Below are 19464 nucleotides of genomic sequence, written 5' to 3' on the forward strand. Positions count from 1 at the left end.
ACAAATATCCACCAATCCCCTACCTACTGACATCCATAAATGAAAATTCCAAAATTTATCAAATGTGGATTTGGGGGTAAGTTTTCAAAATGTATAGTTTTTTTTTTATACAGCCTGTATAGGAGCATGTGGTTTACTTAGCAAACAGCGAACAGCACCAAGAAGTCAACCAATGACTGTGTTGGCATGAGTCCACAAAGTCTATACAGTGATTATAGTGCATTAATATTCATGAGTAGATGTAGTCTATAAATCATCGCTAATTACATGGTACTTCGCCTCTGAATTGGAATGCATGAAGAGCTGCATGCAAGTGGAAAAGGATAACAATTGCACCTAATGCAGATTAATTGTAGATTCAGATTCCCTGCCTATTGCTGACATTATCAGTACTGTCTCAGCTCGGTTTCTACGTGCAAATGGGGTTGATTTATGCCGTTTTCGACAAACACGTGTTCTCTTGTCAGCATTGTGACAAACACATGCAAAAACACAGAAAAGTAATTAGATTAATCTTGGCGAGCTTGACGCGCACGACAGTTTGTGCGTTGTTCAAATCCTCTAAAGCAGCTTTGCAGGGGGGGGTTCCATGTTCTTCAACGCAGCTTCGGCAGCATCAGCGTGTTCTCACTGGCTGTCATACAGAACAGCAGGGCTCCCCTCATTTTCTATCTTGTCTAGAACACGCACACCGGCTCCCATCGACTCTCACACACATGTGAAAACACAAGCAGAGGGGTTTGCCGTGCTCGATAAGTTTCCTTTTGTGATGTGTTTGTACGTAGCTGTCAACACGCACACACTTCCTGTTCTTCTTTCCTGTCTCCAGAGTGTCCTTAGCTGCTGTCCTCTTTTTCCCCCCTCTTTCTTTTCTTGCTCTCAAGTCCTTCCTCAGCTGGTGGAAAACTCTCTGCATCGTTGCCCTCATCCCTAAAAGCTTCATACTTCACAGGCTCGCTCTCCTCTTCCCTTCCACTTCCATCTCTTTGTCTCTCTCTCTCTCTCTCTCTTTCTCTCTCAAGTCTGCCCCGTCTATCAGTTTTTCAGACCAAGCATCTCTCAGGGATCCATCCTTTCGCTCTTTCCAAACAGGATTACTCTCCCCTGCTGTCAGAGCGGCTTCACAGAGGTGCCCATCACTGCCTCCTGCCTCACCAATCTGTCTTTAAGAGGCTGCACACGCGAGGCCATCCAGGATACTAGAAAGACACCACCTGCAACTTTTCGCCAATGCTATCTCTCTTTGTGCTCGTTGAGGTGACACAGTTATAAATTCCCGGTTGTAAAAAAAATGAAAGCGTCATAAAAAAGAAATCTGGCACTCGACAGATGAATCTTGCGTAAGACCATGGATATTTCAAAATGTTGTTTAACCCATGAAGACCCAAACAGTCACTGGCGACCAATACATCTACTGATCTAAACTGTTTCATACCTGTTGATCCATTAATCCTATCAATACATGTCAATAATTGGTGTAAAATACAGTTTTTCATCTTTTCATGGTCATCAGATATGACCCATTTGGACGTTCAGAGGCTCCATAGTGAACGTGGAAACACCATCATCTTCTACAGCATTGATATACTATTAAAATCCATGGAGTTGGATCAAAAACAGTGGATGAACACATTTGGTTTATGCTCAGTTAATGATAAATTTGCTGAAAAAACAAAAATATAGAGACCTGATATAGTGACCTCTGAAGTTACTCTGAGTTTTCTTGAACATCTAAATTATATATGGCAATTTAAATACAGGAAAATATATGATTTACAGTGAAAAATGCAAAATACAGAAGATAATACACAATAAATGGTGATAGATTACTTAAGAAATGTTAAATAAAGAGAAAAATTTATTTGGGAACTGCCACAAAAGTAGCACTGGGTCTTTATGGGTTAGAGATCGGAATTGAGAATCCCTATAAAGACACAAACAGTCACTGACGACCACTGCCATCTACTGATCTAAACTGGTTTGTACCTGCTTATCCACTAATCCTGTTAATGCATGTAAATAATTGGCGTAAAATACAGTTTGTCATCTTTTCATGGTCATCAGATATGACCCATTTGGACGTTCAGAGGCTCTGTAGTTACTGTGGGAACACCGTCATCTTCTTCAACATTGATATACCACTAAAACCCATAAAGTTGGATCAACAACAGTGGATGAACACACTTGGTTTATGCTCAGTTAATGATAAATTTGCTGAAAAAACAAAAATATAGATACCTGATATAGTGACCTCTGAAATTACTCTGAGTTTTCTTGAACATCTAAATTATATATGGCAATTTAAATACAGGAAAATACATATTTACTGTGAAAAATGCAAAATATAGAAGATAATATACAATAAATGGTAATGAAATGCTTAAGAAACGTTAAATAGTGTGAAAAATTAATTTGAGAACTACCACAAAAGTAGTACTGGGTCTTTATGGGTTAGAGATGGGAATCGAGAATCCCCATAAAGACACAAATAGTCACTAGGGACCAATACCATCTACTGATCTAAAATGTTTAGTACCTGTTGATCCACTAATGCTATCAATACATGTAAATAATTGGTGTAAAATGCAGTTTTTCATCTCTTCATGGTCATCAGATATGACCCATTTGGACATTCAGAGGCTCCGTAGTTACCATGGAAACGCCGTCATCTTCTACAACATTGATTCACCAGTAAAACACATGGAGTTGGATCAGTGACAGTGGATGGACACAGGTCAGAGCCACATGTGGCTTTTTCATCCCTCTGCTGCAGCTCACTGTGGCTTTGGGAACATGAACAATAAGTATCTAATTTAAATTAATTTCATTTTAGTTTGTTAGTTTTTTTTAAATGTAATTCTGAATTTGAAGATTATGGCAATCTTTTAACATAAAAGTAAATTATTATTATATTATTAAATTTTTTGTCCCTCAATAAGATAATGGCAAAAGCATTAAATCATCAGTTCCATTTGTTAATGAACAATGTTAAAGCCTGTATTCTGATTAGTGATGTGTTGGTCGCAAATGTAACAGGTCTAAGAACCGACTGTCCAGTGCTGAATCTGTTCAAAAGGCATAGAAGTAATCTATCTATCTATCTATCTATCTATCTATCTATCTATCTATCTATCTATCTATCTATCTATCTATCTATCTATCTATCTATCTATCTATCTATCTATCTATCTATCTATCTATCTATCTATCTATCTATCTATCTATCTATCTATCTATCTATCTATCCATCCATCCATCCATCCATCCATCCATCCATCCATCCATCCATCCATCCATCTAATAAATCTATCTATCTATCAATACATACATAGCATTAAAGTAAAGAAACGATATATGTAGTCTTATGTTCATCTTAGTAGTCAAAATGGTTTTGTGGTTTCTGGTGTTTTCTTTTCAGTGGGAAACGGGTCCAAATGGCTCTTTGAGTTTTTTAAGGTTGCCGACCCCTCTTACAATCAGCTTTTATGAACATCTACATGATCAGTGAATGAAATATGGAAAAATATGAGATTTTCATTGAAAAATGTAAAATACAGAGAGTAATATTACAAAAAATGTTGAGAAATAACTTAAGAAAGGTTAAATAGAGAGAAAAATTCATTCAGGAACTGCAAAAAAGTAACACTGGGTCTTAACGGGTTAACGACATCGCACTCTTTTTTTCTTGTTCAAACTATCTGCACCATGAGCACAGAAGACATGAAGATCTGTCCACAGTGCATGACGTCAAATAAAGCAGGTACACAACTCAAAACCTTCATGAGGATGGAGAATGGTGTTTTTCACCTTTCTATATCCATCAATTTCTGGACCATAGCGGCCTGTTTACCTTTTGACCGAGCTTTCACTGGAGCCCCAGGACTTTCTACCACTCACAGCGAGCCAGCATGCAGCCAATATTCCTCACAAACTTCAGTGAGCTCACCACGCAGCAGAAAGAGCAACAGAGCCAGAAAGAAGATTACAAAACACATTTTTTTCCATGTTTGCCAACACTGCCTTTTTTTATTTTGGTATTGAATTTATGTAGTGTGATTTAGGAGAACATTTTCATTTGGAGCACAAATAAATATGTATCAGAACGACTAAGTGTAGGTTTTAGTCTTACTCAAATGAAAAATAAAATGATTAAATACATCACTAGAACAATCATTTAACATTAAAACCAAAATGAAATACCACTCTGCCATTTTTCCACCAAACCCTCAATCTGTCCTTTTATCCCACGGCTACTTTTCAACTGAAACTCAATCTTTAAAAGTGCTGCAGTTAGAGGAAATTACACGGTGACTGAGCTGATTGTCAAAAAAAGGAAAGCCATTCAGCGAAGGGGCAGTTCCACAAAGGTGGCTTTTTGGATTCTTTTGTTTGGTATGATGGAAATGTTAGTAATGGAGGTACAGAAAAAAAAAAAAAAAAAGCAGAAATATTTAACTTTAATCCGTAAAGACCCAGTGCTACTTTTCAAATTAATTTTTCCTTCTATTTAACCTTTCTTAAGTTATTCATCACCATTTACTGTAATATAATCCTGTGTATTTTGCATTTTTCCATGAAAATCTGGTATTTTTCCATATTTAATTCACTGATCATGCAGATGTTCATTAAAGCTCAGAATAAAGTTGATTATCATAATATAACAGAGAACATAACATAGAACATAACAGAGAAAAATGAAGAAAACATGACTTTTTCAACAAATTATATCATTAACTGAACATAAACCCAGTGTGTCCATCCACTGTCATTGATCCAACTCCATGGGTTTTACTGGTGAATCAATGTTGTAGAAGATGACGGTGTTTCCACAGTAACTACGCAGCCTCTGAACATCCAAATGGGTCATATCTGATAACCATGAAAAGATGACAAACTGTATTTTACAACAATTATTTGCATGTATTGATAGGATTAGTGGAACAACAGGTATTAAACAGTTTAGATCAGTAGATGGTATTGTTTGCCAATGGCTGTTTGGGTCTTTATGGGTTAATGCAGTAGTTGAATGCTGAAGTGGCCAGTTTTAGTCTGAGATCCATGATTAAAACCTGTAGCTATGGCTTCATCTTAAGGAAACAAAAAAAAAAAAAAGGCTGAGAAGACTCTGATGACATAATGTGGATTTAATGGACCTGCTTAGAGCTACAGAATACATTACATTATACATATACTAGGCCTATACTCTGATAAGATCCTTCCATAGGATAATTACCACAGTGATTATTCAATACTACCCGTTCTATTCAATACCACCTGTTCATGAACTCAGTGTTTATCACTCAGGTTTATTTGTGCACAAGTTATCAATAATAAGCAAGATCTTCCGGATACTTTTCATAATTTTTTTTAGTTTTTCATCCGATTTACATTTATACTCAACTAGACATAGCGACAATCTTCATTTACCCTTCTGTCGAACATCTGGTCATCAATTTAATATTTTATTTAGAGGTCCTAAATTGTGGAACAATCTAGACATGTCTCTAAAGTCTATATTGTCATTTACATCTTTCAAAAACTCACTGAAAAACATCTCCTGTCCTGACTTTTTCAGTGTTTTCTATATTGTTATTTGTTGTTTAATTATTGTTTTCTTATGTTTGTACATTCTATTTTTTATATATAGTAGATGACGGGAGTAGAACTCTGTACAAGCCCTTTGGGCTTCGTTCCCTCCCTGCACTGTTTTTTATTGTGCTAAATAAATAAATACAAATACAAATTAATATGTTTCATTTCTTTAAAGCTGCGTATGACTTTCATCACCAATTTTTCATCAAATCTGTAAAACCTCAGTCATATCTGAAGTATCACAAATCTGTAGGTCTTTCCCTGATTACTCACCTGAATCTCTTCCCTCACGGTGAACAATTTCAAAGTGTACTCCACCACAAACAATCTATTTGTCTACAAACAGAGCTGGTAGGTCAATGGGGCATTTTCGGAAATTTGTCGCAACATGCATTGTGGGAAGTGGAGCTCCAAACAGCTGCATTATGGCCACAGCGGTAACAGACACAAAAAACGGCTTCATTGCCTCTTCCTACTGCAGCTACTTGCTACTTGCATCTTAACTTTTTGGAGCCAAAAGTGACCTTATTTAAATAGAATTATAAATTAAATTACTCCAAATTTGGAGTAATGGGTGAGCTATTATTTATTTATTTGAATCTTACTTTTTTTTGTTTTTTAATATTTTTTTTGTGATTTTAACACAAGATTTTAACACATTTTTTAAAGTGGTTTACAAATAAAGTTGGATTGGACTGAATTGAATTGGATTGGATAAAAAGATGTTTTATCTCATGTTTTACTACTGGATGCTTAATTTTGGAGAGCCAAAGACAAATTTCTACCTTTTCTATCAATTTTCTATTCTATTCTATTCTATTCTATTCTATTCTATTCTATTCTATTCTATTCTATTCTATTCTATTCTATTCCATTGCTAAACTCTTATTAATAAAACTTCAAGAGGCATTACAAAATTAATTGGCCTTGTCAGTGCAACTTCTTTTGCAAAATCATAGCAAAGCTGTAAGAAAAATAATTATTATTTATTTTCTTCAATAAAAGTCCAAGTCAGCACAGTCAACATGTCAAATATAAAAGCTTTCTATTTCCCCTAAAATATTTGTATCATAAGAGTAATTTACAAACCACCAGTGCACTTAGAAGGTTGAAATACAGAAAATGAGACCAGAATGACACCTACGAGAAAAAAATGAATAAATAAAATTACTTAGGATTTGTAAAAGTTCTGTGAAAGTCCATTGGGATCCATGCTTTTTTTTAAGGCAGTGTCTTGCAGCTGTTACTGATATTACCCTTAAAGATATTTCTGCAATAGTTTCAATTTCAAGCCGAGTTTTGAGAGCACTCCGCATGACATGGAGGTACAGAAATAGAGAAAACTGAAATACACTCTCACCAACAGCCATCATGTAGTCCCAGCGGTCGAGCAGACACATGCTGAACTGTAGCCCCTCTGGAGTGAGTCCTGCAGAGATCAGGGCCCGACTCAGCTCAGGGTTCTGGCACACGGCCGAGGTCCAGGCCACCAGAAACCACAGCACCACCAGCAGAATGACCGCCAGCAGCCGCAGGACACGCCAGCTGGTCATGTACGGTGTCCTCTGGGCCGTACGCGACAGAAACACCTTCAACACCCTAAAAGAGGAGGAGGAGGAGGAGGAGGAGGAGGAGGAGGAGGAGGAGGAGGAGGAGGAGGAGGAGGAGGAGGACAGCAGTAGCCTGAGTGCTCGTGTCATAGAGTTCAGTGAAATGATGATGTGTAAAACAGGAGAGTTTCTTTTTTTATTCTTTCTTTCTTACACCCATCTTTTGCTCTTATATAATAATTTTCCCATTTTAATTAATAGGAACAGACTGGAAAAGCACAGGTACACACACACACACACATATATATATATATATATATATATATATATATATATATATATATATATATATATACACACTACTCAAAAAAAGTTAAGGACCACTTTTTCATTTGTGTATAAGTTTTTTATATGAGGTATTCTACTTCTGGAAATACCCCAATACAACTGTCCTGAATGTCCTCAAACACACTGTAATCAATTTCACACATGATTGTATTCAATTGTTGCATAATGTCTCTGGCATCATTGCACATCCTGAAATGAGGGCCTATAGGGGTGTGTGTATATATATATATATATATATATATATATATATATATATTATATATATATATATATATATATATATATATATATATATATATATATATATATATGTATATTTACATATATATATATATTTCCCCATAAATTAATATAAAGGTTCCTGTCTGTTTTGCTGCTTAAATAGTGTATCTGAGTGGAGAACGACTGCACACATTTCTTTATTTTTCCAGAATGAAACCACTCAGATATTAACTTTTTTTAAGTACAGTATGAGATAGAATGTAGGCAGGGGTCATCTATTTATAAGGTGAAAACTATTTACTGAGCAACAAAATGGCATCAAAATTCAACACAACTGACAGAAATCAGATTAATTTAAATCTCATGAAAAAAAGAAGTTATATGTCGAGAGGGTATGTAATAAAAATATCTCCATCTAGATATGCAGTTAGTTCTGTTTATTGTTGGAATGTAACTTTATTATACGTCACTCAAGTAAAAACTGAGCTGTTTCTCTTTCTTTCGTTCTTACTTCCACTAATGACACCCATCTTTTGCTCTTATATAATAATTTTCCCATTTTAATAAATAGGAACAGGCTGGAAAAGCACAGGTTCACATATATATATTTTTTCCCCATTAATTAATATATAGGTTCCTGTCTGTTTTGCTGCTTAAATAGTGTATCTGAGTGGAGAACGACTGCACACATTTCTTTATTTTTCAGAATAAAACCACTCAGAATATTAACTTTTCATTTTTTTAAGTACAGTATGAGACAGAATGTAGGCAGTGGTCATCTATTTATAAGGTGCAAACTATTTACTGAGCAACAAAATGGCATCAAAATTCAACACAACTGCCAGAAACCAGATTAATTTAAGTCTAATGAAAAAAAAGAAGTTATATGTTGACAGGGTATATAATAAAAATATCTCCATCTAGATATGCAATTAGTTCAGTTTATTGTTGGAATGTAACTTTATTATACGTCACTCAAGTAAAAACTGAGCTGTTTCTCTTTCTTTCTTTCTTACTTCCACTAATGACACCCCTATTTTACTCTTATATAATAATTTTCCCATTTTAATAAATAGGAACAGGCTGGAAAAGCACAGGTACACATATATTTTTGTCCCATTAATTAATATAAAGGTTCCTGTCTGTTTTGGTGCTGAAATAGTGTATCTGAGTGGAGAATGAGTGCACACATTTCTTTATTTTTCCAGAATAAAACCACTCAGAATATTAACTTTTTTTTAAGTACAGTATGTGATAGAATGTAGGCAGTGGTCATCTATTTATAAGGTGAAAACTATTTACTGAGCAACAAAATGGCATCAAAATTCAACACAACTGACAGAAACCAGATTAATTTAAATCTAATGAAAAAAAAAAAGTTATATGTCGACAGGGTATATAATAAAAATATCTCCATCTAGATATGCAGTTAGTTCAGTTTATTGTCAGAATGTAACTTTATTAAACATTGTTCAAGTAAAAACTGAACACAGAGCTGTTTCTCTTTCAAAGTGTCCTTTTTAGAGCTTCATGGTTTTTACAGGACAGTGACACAACATGATCTTGTGTGTCTTGTGAAATTATGTTGTTATTTCTATTCTGGAGGAACCATTCAATTACTTTGCTGCTGTTTACTTGTCGTTAGTGTTTCAATCCTTTACTTTCAAACGGACAGACCAGCTTGTCAGGAAAAAAAAGTGTTTACAACCACTGATCCAATCATATTTTCATTGGGCGTTAATGTCAGCTATAATGAGGTTATATGTTAGGAATATTATACAAATAGATAGGGATGGGAATCGAGAGCCGGTTCTTTTTGAGAACCGATTCCCAGTAGCTCAATTCCTTGGAATTGTTTTCCTGCCCGCTTAATGATTCAGCTTATTGATTCCGCCTTCGTTGTGCATGCGTGATGATGTCACACATATGCTGCATTGTTTTGGTTCAGAACGTAGCCAACATGGTGTCCAGTTAGAAACGCTCCAAAGTATGGAGTATAGTATTTAGTACACTAGTATACTATAGTATTCGGGCCTGGTTCGGGGTGGGGGTGGGGGGGGCAATAAACGTCCTGCCCCCTCAAAAGTTTCCAAAGGTAAGGAAAAGGAAAATGAAGTGCAAAACAGCAGGAGACATAGAGGAATTAACCCTTTCATGCATAGTGGTCACTACAGTGGGCAGCTATTCAAAGCTGTTCTCTTGAATATTCATGGATTTAATGGTTTTACTTTCATATCAACCAACACAGTGGATGCTTATGCAACACCCCATACATTACAATTCATACCATTACTGTTCCTGTTCTTGCTAAACCTGATCTGCAATAACATATTTGAGTGTAAATCAATTGCTAATTGGTATTAGACTGTAATTTAAATTTCTTTTAAAACAAAAAGTTTTTTTTTTGTCGCATATTATCTGAGTGAGTAATAACTACTTTTATAGTATGTTGAAATGTGAGGAAACATCAGATTCGCAGCATTAAAAATTATTTTATTTCATAGTTTTCACTCAGTATATCAGTAAATACATGTTTATTTGCTTCAAAAATTAAATGCATGGTGTCCAGCTGAATGGACATTTTTGTAACTCCATGAAAAATAGAATCCTAAAAAAAATTCAATCACATTGTTTTATTCATGTCTAAAGAGGAAGAAAAACATTCAGGAAAATAAAAATCTTGATTTAGGTAGTCATAATTCATGCATGAAAGGGTTAATAAAGTGTCTTAAGTTTCATTTTCACTGTATGATGCCCCCCCCCCCCCCCCCAGCATCATCTTTTATTGTTATTTGTACATGTTGTATATGTTAGAGTTACTGTGCATAGATCCAAATATAAAAGACAGTTGATGCAAACAAACTCATTTGTAGTCATTTATTCCCTCATTCAAAGAGAGTCGATAAGGAATCGGATCGATAAGCAAAATCGATAATGGAATCGGAATTGTTAAATTCTTATTGATTCCGATCCCTACAAATAAGGTTAAGGTTAAATAAACACCTTCCTTCTGCATATGGATGACGTGGATGTAAAACTACACACACTTTTCTAAGCTTCCATTTGGACCTGAAGAGAAGAACAGTGGAGAAAACTGAACAGTAGTCAGTTCAGCCTGTCAGCCACATATTTAACTCCACTACCTGTCTGAAAATACAGCTTAGACTGGTCTTAGATTTTGTATAGTCTGAAGTGAGTCACCAAAAGTGGGTAGAATTCCTGCTTCCTGTCAGACCACTTGAATAACAATATGCTGAAAGGTAATTATGGGTTTGTAGCCCAGTTATATCACAAAACTTTCAAGTATTACAGCCTTAAATCAGAATCTGAACATTTTATAAATCCTGTGTGTAGGTTGGGGGGGTGGGATTAGGGGCCATATGTGGTATAACTACACCACAGGGGCTTTGAGAAACAGATACAGCTGGACTCTGTGATAAAATCTAGAATCACACAGCTCTGAATGAAAAGAAAGGAGTTTGATGCTGAAATGGCAGCATTTCTTTTACGTGGTTGAGTTCGATTATTTCTGTGTGGAGTTTGCATGTTCTCCCCGTGTCTGCGTGGGTTCTCTCCGGGTACTCAGGCTTCCTCCCACCATCCAAAGACATGCACTGATAGGTTAACTGGTTAATCTAAAATTGCCCATAGGTGTGAATGTGAGAGTGATTGTTTGTCTCTATATGTTCAGCCCTGCGATGAACTGGCGACTTGTCCAGGGTGTACCCCGCCTTCGCCCCTATGTAGCTGGGATGGGCTCCAAGCGACCCCCGTGACCCTAGTGAGGATAAAGCGGGTTCAGAAAATGAATGAATGAATGAGTTCGATTATGAGGTTTATGAAGGTAAAAAGTTATGTGATGTTATTATTTTTGCTAAGTTGCTGTTTTTTAATTCACGGTTCAGACTAAACTGTGGGGCATATGGGGGTGCATTTGTCCGGCACATTGCTCCCCCCCCCCACTCCGGGTGCAAATATTGTTTTCGGGGAGCAGCAGGTAGTCATTGGCTGTTTCTCAACATGCGTTCTTGTCTGTTCTTCCGTTCTCGTGTTCTTGTGAAACATCATCAGTCGCGGCCCAAGTACTGTTCCAATTGTAAATTTGCATAAACCAAGAACACATGGAATAACCTGATGTTGTTCTTGTCTGCTAGCTTAAACCAAGGATGCACTGGTTGGTGACTCGTGTAGATTTGGTGGGGAAATAACTCCCAAGATGCAGTTCGTGTCGGCTAGAGTGGGACCTGGGCGGCTGTGCCTGGCTGAAATGACGACATGTATTACAGTTTTGAAAATTGTACAAAATGTAGAAATGACATGTAAATACTAGTACAAATGTATTGAAATCAAATTGAGTGACATTGTAGTGATTTGAGGGAAATACTTTAGGGAGCAGATGGTGGAAATACAGCAGAGACAGAGAGGAAAGTTCACAAGTACACAACTGTTCAATTTCAGGTAGACTTGTGTTCCTGGGAAGTACGTTCTCTGGGACTGTTCTTACCAAGACCGTACTCATCGAGTTTGCAAGACTGTACTCTGCGTTCTTGGTATTGAGAAACAACCAATGATAAGGTGAGGGGAGCTCACTTTCACTTTCTCACAGCTTTATCTACTGAGCTATATAACCCATATAGGTCCATCAACAGATAACTTTGCAGCACCTTGAGGGTTCAAACTCAAACTTTTTGAACTATTAGGGTCCAAATACACAAATAAATAAACCAAAGATGAATAAAAGTGGGTTTAGCAAAACATGACCCCCTTAAAGTGTTTCAACTATAGAGTTCATTTCCTTTATTTCATTTTAGTTTAGCTTAACCCTTTCGTGCATGAATTATGAGAACCTTAATCATGATTTTTTTTTCCTCAGTGTTTTTATCCCTCTTTAGGCATAAAAATAACTAGAAGCACTCGGAGAGCGCAGACCTCCGCCAAGGCTGATCAGTGGCCCCCCGGGGCCCCCCCACGCCAAGGAGGTTATGTTTTTGCCAGGGTTTGTTTGTTTGTTTGTCTGTCTGTTTGTCTGTCCGTTAGTGTGCAACATAACTCAAAAAGTTATGGACAGATTTTGATGAAATTTTCAGGGTTTGTTGGAAATGGGCCCCCCCCGTGGGCCCCCCCACCCCCGATCACCACCAAAATTTAATCATTTCTTCCTTATCCCATTTCCAACAAACCCTGAAAATTTCATCAAAATCTGTCCATAACTTTTTGAGTTATGTTGCACACTAACAGACAGACAAACAGACAGACAAACAAACAAACAAACCCTGGCAAAAACATAACCTCCTTGGCGGAGGTAATAATTCTATTGATTTTTGTTAGCCTATTTTTATGGAGTTACAAAAATGTCCACTCAGCTGGACACCATGCATTTAGTTTTAGAACCAAAGAAACATGTATTTACGTATGGGGCCATTATTGTAGCAATATTATTTGCAAATGCGTGTGGAGAGTTGAGTGTCTGTATTTCAATCTGTCTGTGCGCAGTCAGATTTGCAAATGTGTAAATGAATCTTTAAATGCGTGATGAGATTTGTGTGTCTGTACAACAATCTGCAAATGTGTAAAACAACTTGTGTGTGTGTAATCAGATTTGAAAAGTCAAAGTATTTTCACTACAAGACCCAGAAATACAGACAAATCATTGGTTACAAGTCAAGCGGCTTCTCGATTGGCTCTCTTTACACACGTGAATTTTGCTACACTTTGCTACACTGTAAGTCTCTCTGTGATTACTCACCTGAATCTCTTGCATTACGGTGAACATTTTCGAAGTGTCATCCACTATAAACAAACCATGTGTTTACAAACAGAGCCGGGACGACGCAGAAATGGCAGAAGCTCCCTTCCCTCAATGCATATCCCTCCAGCTGTTTCCGCGTCGTGTTTGTTTCATCCATATAATATCATATGGTTGCGCTGCTACTGCTGCTGTCAGGTGGCTGCGCGAACCTCCTTTTCCCACAATGCACGTCGTGACAAAATTCCGAAAATGCCCACGTGACCTCCCGGCTCTGTTTGCAAACACATGATTTGTTTATGGTGGATGGCACTAAGAAACTGTTCAACGTAATGCAAGAGATTGAGGTGAGTAATCACAGACAGACTTACAGATTCATGATACTTAGGCTATGACTGAGGTTTGACAGATTTGATGAAAAATTGGTCACAAAAGTCTCCTGCACCTTAAAATGTTTACGTTAGTCGTATGAAGGGAACTCACAAAGTAAAAACTTTATTGCTCAGTCCTGTGTATATGACAAAAAAAGCTTATGGAATCTTGAATCTTAAGCATCTGAATATTTTTTTTTCACTGTGCACATCTGCTATCTCCCAACCAGACTGTGACAAATCTATCTCATCTCTAATATATTCAGTAGGACCAGGCTGCAAGAACTTGGCCCAGGGGCACTGTTCATAGCCAGTGAGGTTGGAGAAAAAAAAAATCAAATTGGTAATTTTGCCAAGGGAACACTCTGGCCGGCCTTTGACCTCCTTCCCCACTTCGGCACTACTTGCTCAGAGCTGAAGTTGGTGTGTGTCTGAACAGATTCTTCAGCAGGCAGATAGCTGAACCTGATGTGAAATTCAAATGTGCTTATTGGCAAGGCAGCGTACATGTGTGTGTACCCACGAGTGTGCAGCTGGAGGTGGAGGTGAATTAGTGTAACTGGGAAAAGCTACACAGGACAAGTTAATACTGGGAGATGAGTGGATGCTGTCATTTCATAGGTAGATGCAGAACAGTCATTACAAGAAATATAATACATTAACTGATAATATAATATACACTATATGGACAAAAGTATGTGGACATGTTGAATTAAGGTGTTTATTTTCCTAAAGGGGTCTAGGATACAAAACAATAATGACAATTGTAATAATATAGTTTTATATTGTGATAAATAGCATTGCATTGCATTGGCTAGTTTTGTTTAAATTGTTTTCTTTGCTTCCACAATGCCTCAGAGATAGTTTTTACTTAATTTCTCTCAACACTCAACACTCTAGCAGCAAAACGATTGGTTGAATTCATTCCAAATTGGGTTCATAGATTGCCAGTGAATCAGAATAGATGTGGTTACATTTTGGGAAAAGTGGATCAAAGTTCAATTTTATTATGACTTTTTAAAATCTTTTTTTTTCCCCATTTACTTACAATGGACAGAATTTCAAATGTCTGTAGCAGCAAAACTATTGATTGAATTCATTCCAAATTGGGTGTATAGATCACCAGTGACCCAAAATAGAGGTGGTTCTATTTTGGGAACAGCAGGTCAAAGTTAAAATTTTTGTAATGAATTTTTAAAATCTTTTTTTTTTTTTTTTTTTTTTACCATTTACTTACAGTGGGCGGAATTTCAAATGTCTGTAGCAGCAAAACAAATCATTGAATTCATACCAAATTGGGTTTATAGATTGTGAGTGACCCAGAATAGATGTGTTTAAATTTTGGGAACAGTAAGTCAAAGTTAAATTTTTTAATGAATTTTCAAAATCTCTTTTCCCCCCCATTTACTAATAATAGATGAACTTTTAAATGTCTGTAGCAGCAAAACTATTCATTGAATTCAGACCAAATTGGGTTTATAGATTTCCAGTGATCCAGAATTGATCTGATTACATTTTTGGCACATTGGTCAAAGTTAAAATTTTTTAATGAATTTTTTAAATCTTTTTTTTCCCCCATTTACTTACAGTGGGCGGAATTTCAAATGTCTGTAACAGCAAAACTATTCATTGAATTCGTACCAAATTGGGTTTATAGATGGCCAGTGACCCAGAATAGCTCTCATTACATTTTGGGAAAAGTAGATCAAAGTTAAAATTTTCTATAAAATTTTAAACTCTTTTTGTTTCCTCCCATTTACTTATAATGGGCAAAATTTCAGTTGTCTATAAAAACATCAATTTTGCTTCAATTTACTTCAAACTTGGCACATATACAGAGGCAATTCATATGCTGACATCAGCACACACATAGGCATGATGACATCAGCTGGATCGATGCCAAAATAAGCTACAATACGTGTGAGGGGCGGGGTTTGTTGTGCCTGGCACCACTTGTTGGTATTTTTTTAACCATGACAATGTTTTTAAATGTTCTACCTCTAAATTTGTAAAATATTTTTCACGCTCTGACTGTAAATAGCAATTTTCTACCAGAACTACCCATCTACTTTCTTCATATCTCACTTAAGGAGAAAACTCTCATTAAACTTTAGGAAATGTTAATGTTTATAAACTATATGGACAAAAATATTGGCAGATGTCCTGTTCATGCTGATTTAAGACATAAATATCAATGTTTCCTTTAAGTTTAATGGGAGATAACAATTTCAACACAACTAACCAATACAATGCAATATTTATTACAATAAAAAACTATATTTCGACATTTGTCATTATTGTTTTGTATTCCAGACCTCTGTTAGAAAAGAAACACCTGAATTCAACATGTCTACATACTTTTGTCAGTACAGTGTTGCTTCATCTTGTACCTGTAGAGCTTGAGGACGACGGTTCCATACATGATTGCGAAACCCAAGAGGCGAACCCACCTCAGCAGGATGCAACGAAACACACTAGGATGAAAGTAGAGGATCATCACCTGCAGAGAAGCACAGCAGCGTTACAGCATTAGACCTCCTTTCTATGCGCTACTTCAACATATTCCTGCCAGGTTTCTTTCTGAAGGAAATGAAAATGAGGTGAGTCTTCAGTATGTGAGAAGTCAGAGCCGGAGGCAGATGTGGCCTTGCAATCTACCGCCTCCACATCGCCTGCTGTCATCCCATTTCTATATGTTGTTCACATGTCAGGTCAGCCACCACAGTGCATGAAGTGTCAGAGTTTGAAAGGCTGGCTACCGTTTCTATGAGGATATTTAATTTTATTTTTCCTGTGTGACTACATCTCAGTAGGTGGACTTCTATCCAGCTGGTTCTCTTTTCAATGCAAAAAAAAAAGAAAGATTTTGTGCACTTGGAGAATGTGGAAAAGTTGGTCTGTTCATAATAGATTTTTGAAAACGTATATAAGAGTAATAGATTTAGTCAGTTATTATATGTGTGTGCATGCAAGGAGCAAGAAACAAACAAAAATGCTGAATTTTATGGACCCATGTAATAAAAGCTGCAGAAATCAATGCAAGACAAAGGCTTGTGGAACAGTCATCATATGATTCAGACCAGCAGTTTGGTTTGGGATGTAAAATAAGCTTTTGATCACAATAATTGTTACTATTAGCTCCTCAAACAAAAGCTCAGGTTATTTGTGACTGAAAAATTACATCTAACCCTGTAAATCACTGACAGAAAATTCCAGTTCTTTGAAAATGGAGCCTTTATTGGTCCTTCTGAACAACCCAAAAAATGTTTTTTCAAATATCAATTTCCATGTATGAGTTTCAATTTTGATTCATATTAGATACATCGAGTCTCAATGCTCAAATATTGTTATTATTGAAAAAATAAAAACATAATATAACACAAACATGTTTAACAAATTGGTAATTCCTTTTCAAAATTGGCAAAGTTCTGCCTCCTTCCTCATTAATGACAGTCCTGTAGTGTCACTGGAAAGGCCTCTGGTAAACGAATCCCTCCCCCCTGGTGGATTATCTGTGTATTGCATGTATCTAATTGTATATGTCAGGTTTTTCAAGAAAAAAAACATCACGCTGATCAAAACTCATGAATCAAATATGATACATTTGATGTTACAGGGTTAAAGCACTTAAACCTTGGTGATGATGACCCAATTCTTAATGAATGAAAATGCTCATGAATTCAAATTTTCTTTGCAATTCATTTGCAAATTCTGTGAGAATTTGTACTACATGCAGCTGCAAACCTGGTTAGTGTTGCTATTTATATGAGATTTTGAATGTGTGTGAGTGCATGGGCATGTCAGTGACATTTGCATTAAAACAGAGAATTTACATGCCATGTAACATGTCAGCCTGTCATTTTCTGCTTCATGTGGTTTATTTCCGTCTAACAGGGTTAAAGACCAGAGTCTGATGCCAGAAGATCTGAAAAAAAATTTGCACTTCTGTTACTGGTGCATCTCATTTCATTAGCGTATGTCACAGCGGGAATCCATATGTCAAATATCTAGTGACCTGAGTGCAGAGGGAGATTCACATATGTCCAATGAATATGAAAGATATTAAGCACAATTTCTGTCTAAATTAGAGCAGTTTTGCAGCTTAACATAAAACACATAAACAAGACCTTAAGTTATATATATATATATATATATATATATATACAGCTCTGGAAAAAAATAAGAGACCACCGTGAACTTATCACTTTCTGTGATTTTATCATTTATAGGTATGTGTTTGAGTAAAATGAACATTTTTGTTTTTAAGAAACTGGATCAAAAATAGTACAAACTTTACTTTTAAGCTTCTGATTGCATTAATGATTGATCCAATTAAGGAGTGTGTTTTACACTTCATTATCAGTGTGTCCATCTTGCCATTAATGACAAATGGACTGTTTTTCCGTGTCCACTATAGTATATATTATTACGCCACAAAAAAAAGCACATATAACCTACAGTAGTGGAAAAAATTATTAGACCAACCCTTGATTTCTTCAGTTTCTTTCTTTCTTTTTTTTTTTTTTTTTCAAATATCAATTTCCATGTATGAGTTTCAATTTTGTATCATATTTGATACATTGGGTCTCAAGGCTCAAATATTATTATTTCTGAACAATCAAAAACATAATACACACATAAAATAAATACAAACATGTCTAACAAATTGGTAATTCCTTTTCAAAATTGTCAGAGTTCTACCTCTTTCCTCATTAATGACAGTCTTGTAGTGTCACTGGAAAGGCCTCTGGTGAATGAATTCCTCCCCCTGGTGGATTATCTGTGTATTGCATGTATCTAATTGTATACATCAGGTTTTTCCAAGAAAAAAAAAATCACACTGATCATGTAGAGGGCTTCAAAACTCATGTATCAAATATGATATGTTTGGCGTTACAGGGTTATAAAAAAACAAAGAGAGATAAAAATTAGAGCGAAATGGCTTCTACAGGTTAAAGTCAGTATTTAATGTAAGCTCTGCTCCCATGATGAGAAGTACCTCAAACAAAAAGAACAATTTGACACATACTGAATGAAACCTGGTGTAAAATACCTAAAAAATGAAAGCAATAAATCTCATATTGTCTGAACAAAAGAGTTAAAGGCATGTTCAGTGCACAGGGAGGTCACGCTAAATACAGTCATGGAAAAAATTATTAAACCACCCTTGTTTTTCTTCAATTTCTTGTTCATTTTAATGCCTGGTCCAACTAAAGGTATATTTGTTTGGACAAATATAATGATAACAACAAAAATAGCTCATAATAGTTTAATTTCAGAGCTGATATCTATCCATTTTCCATGGTTTTCTTGATAATAACCAAAATCACTTCAGTTCTTACATCAATATCTATGGCATTGTACTGACAAAAACAGTGCTTTTAGGCATTCCATGTTTTCTTTTCTGTCTGTTTTAGTCACATGATACACACAGGAGTTAGTACTTGATTGCATAACCATTGTTTTGATGACTGTTGATTTTTCCACGACTGTATGTTCTCCCCATATTTTTCAGCTGATGCCAATGGTTTGTGTTAGTGACTGTAACCATGAAACAAAGGTTTTAGTTCTGTTCCCTGAGGCTCTCCAGGAAGTGGAAAAACAATCCACCTCCACTCCTTTTTACAGATCCAAG

General features: G+C 36.1%; 1 protein-coding gene across 1 annotated transcript in view; it reads right to left on the minus strand.

The window, feature by feature from the left end:
• Positions 1-19464, minus strand: part of LOC115437408 (probable G-protein coupled receptor 158) — a 97258-nt gene that overhangs the window by 35753 nt on the left and 42041 nt on the right. The window contains exons 5-6 of the mRNA XM_030160633.1: positions 16220-16329; positions 6953-7191 (exon numbers count right to left, since the gene is read on the minus strand). Coding sequence (XP_030016493.1) covers positions 6953-7191; positions 16220-16329 — 349 coding nt within the window. The remainder of the gene's footprint in view (positions 1-6952; positions 7192-16219; positions 16330-19464) is intronic.

The sequence above is a fragment of the Sphaeramia orbicularis genome, chromosome 17 (assembly GCF_902148855.1).
Source record: "Sphaeramia orbicularis chromosome 17, fSphaOr1.1, whole genome shotgun sequence".
NCBI lineage: Eukaryota > Metazoa > Chordata > Actinopteri > Kurtiformes > Apogonidae > Sphaeramia > Sphaeramia orbicularis.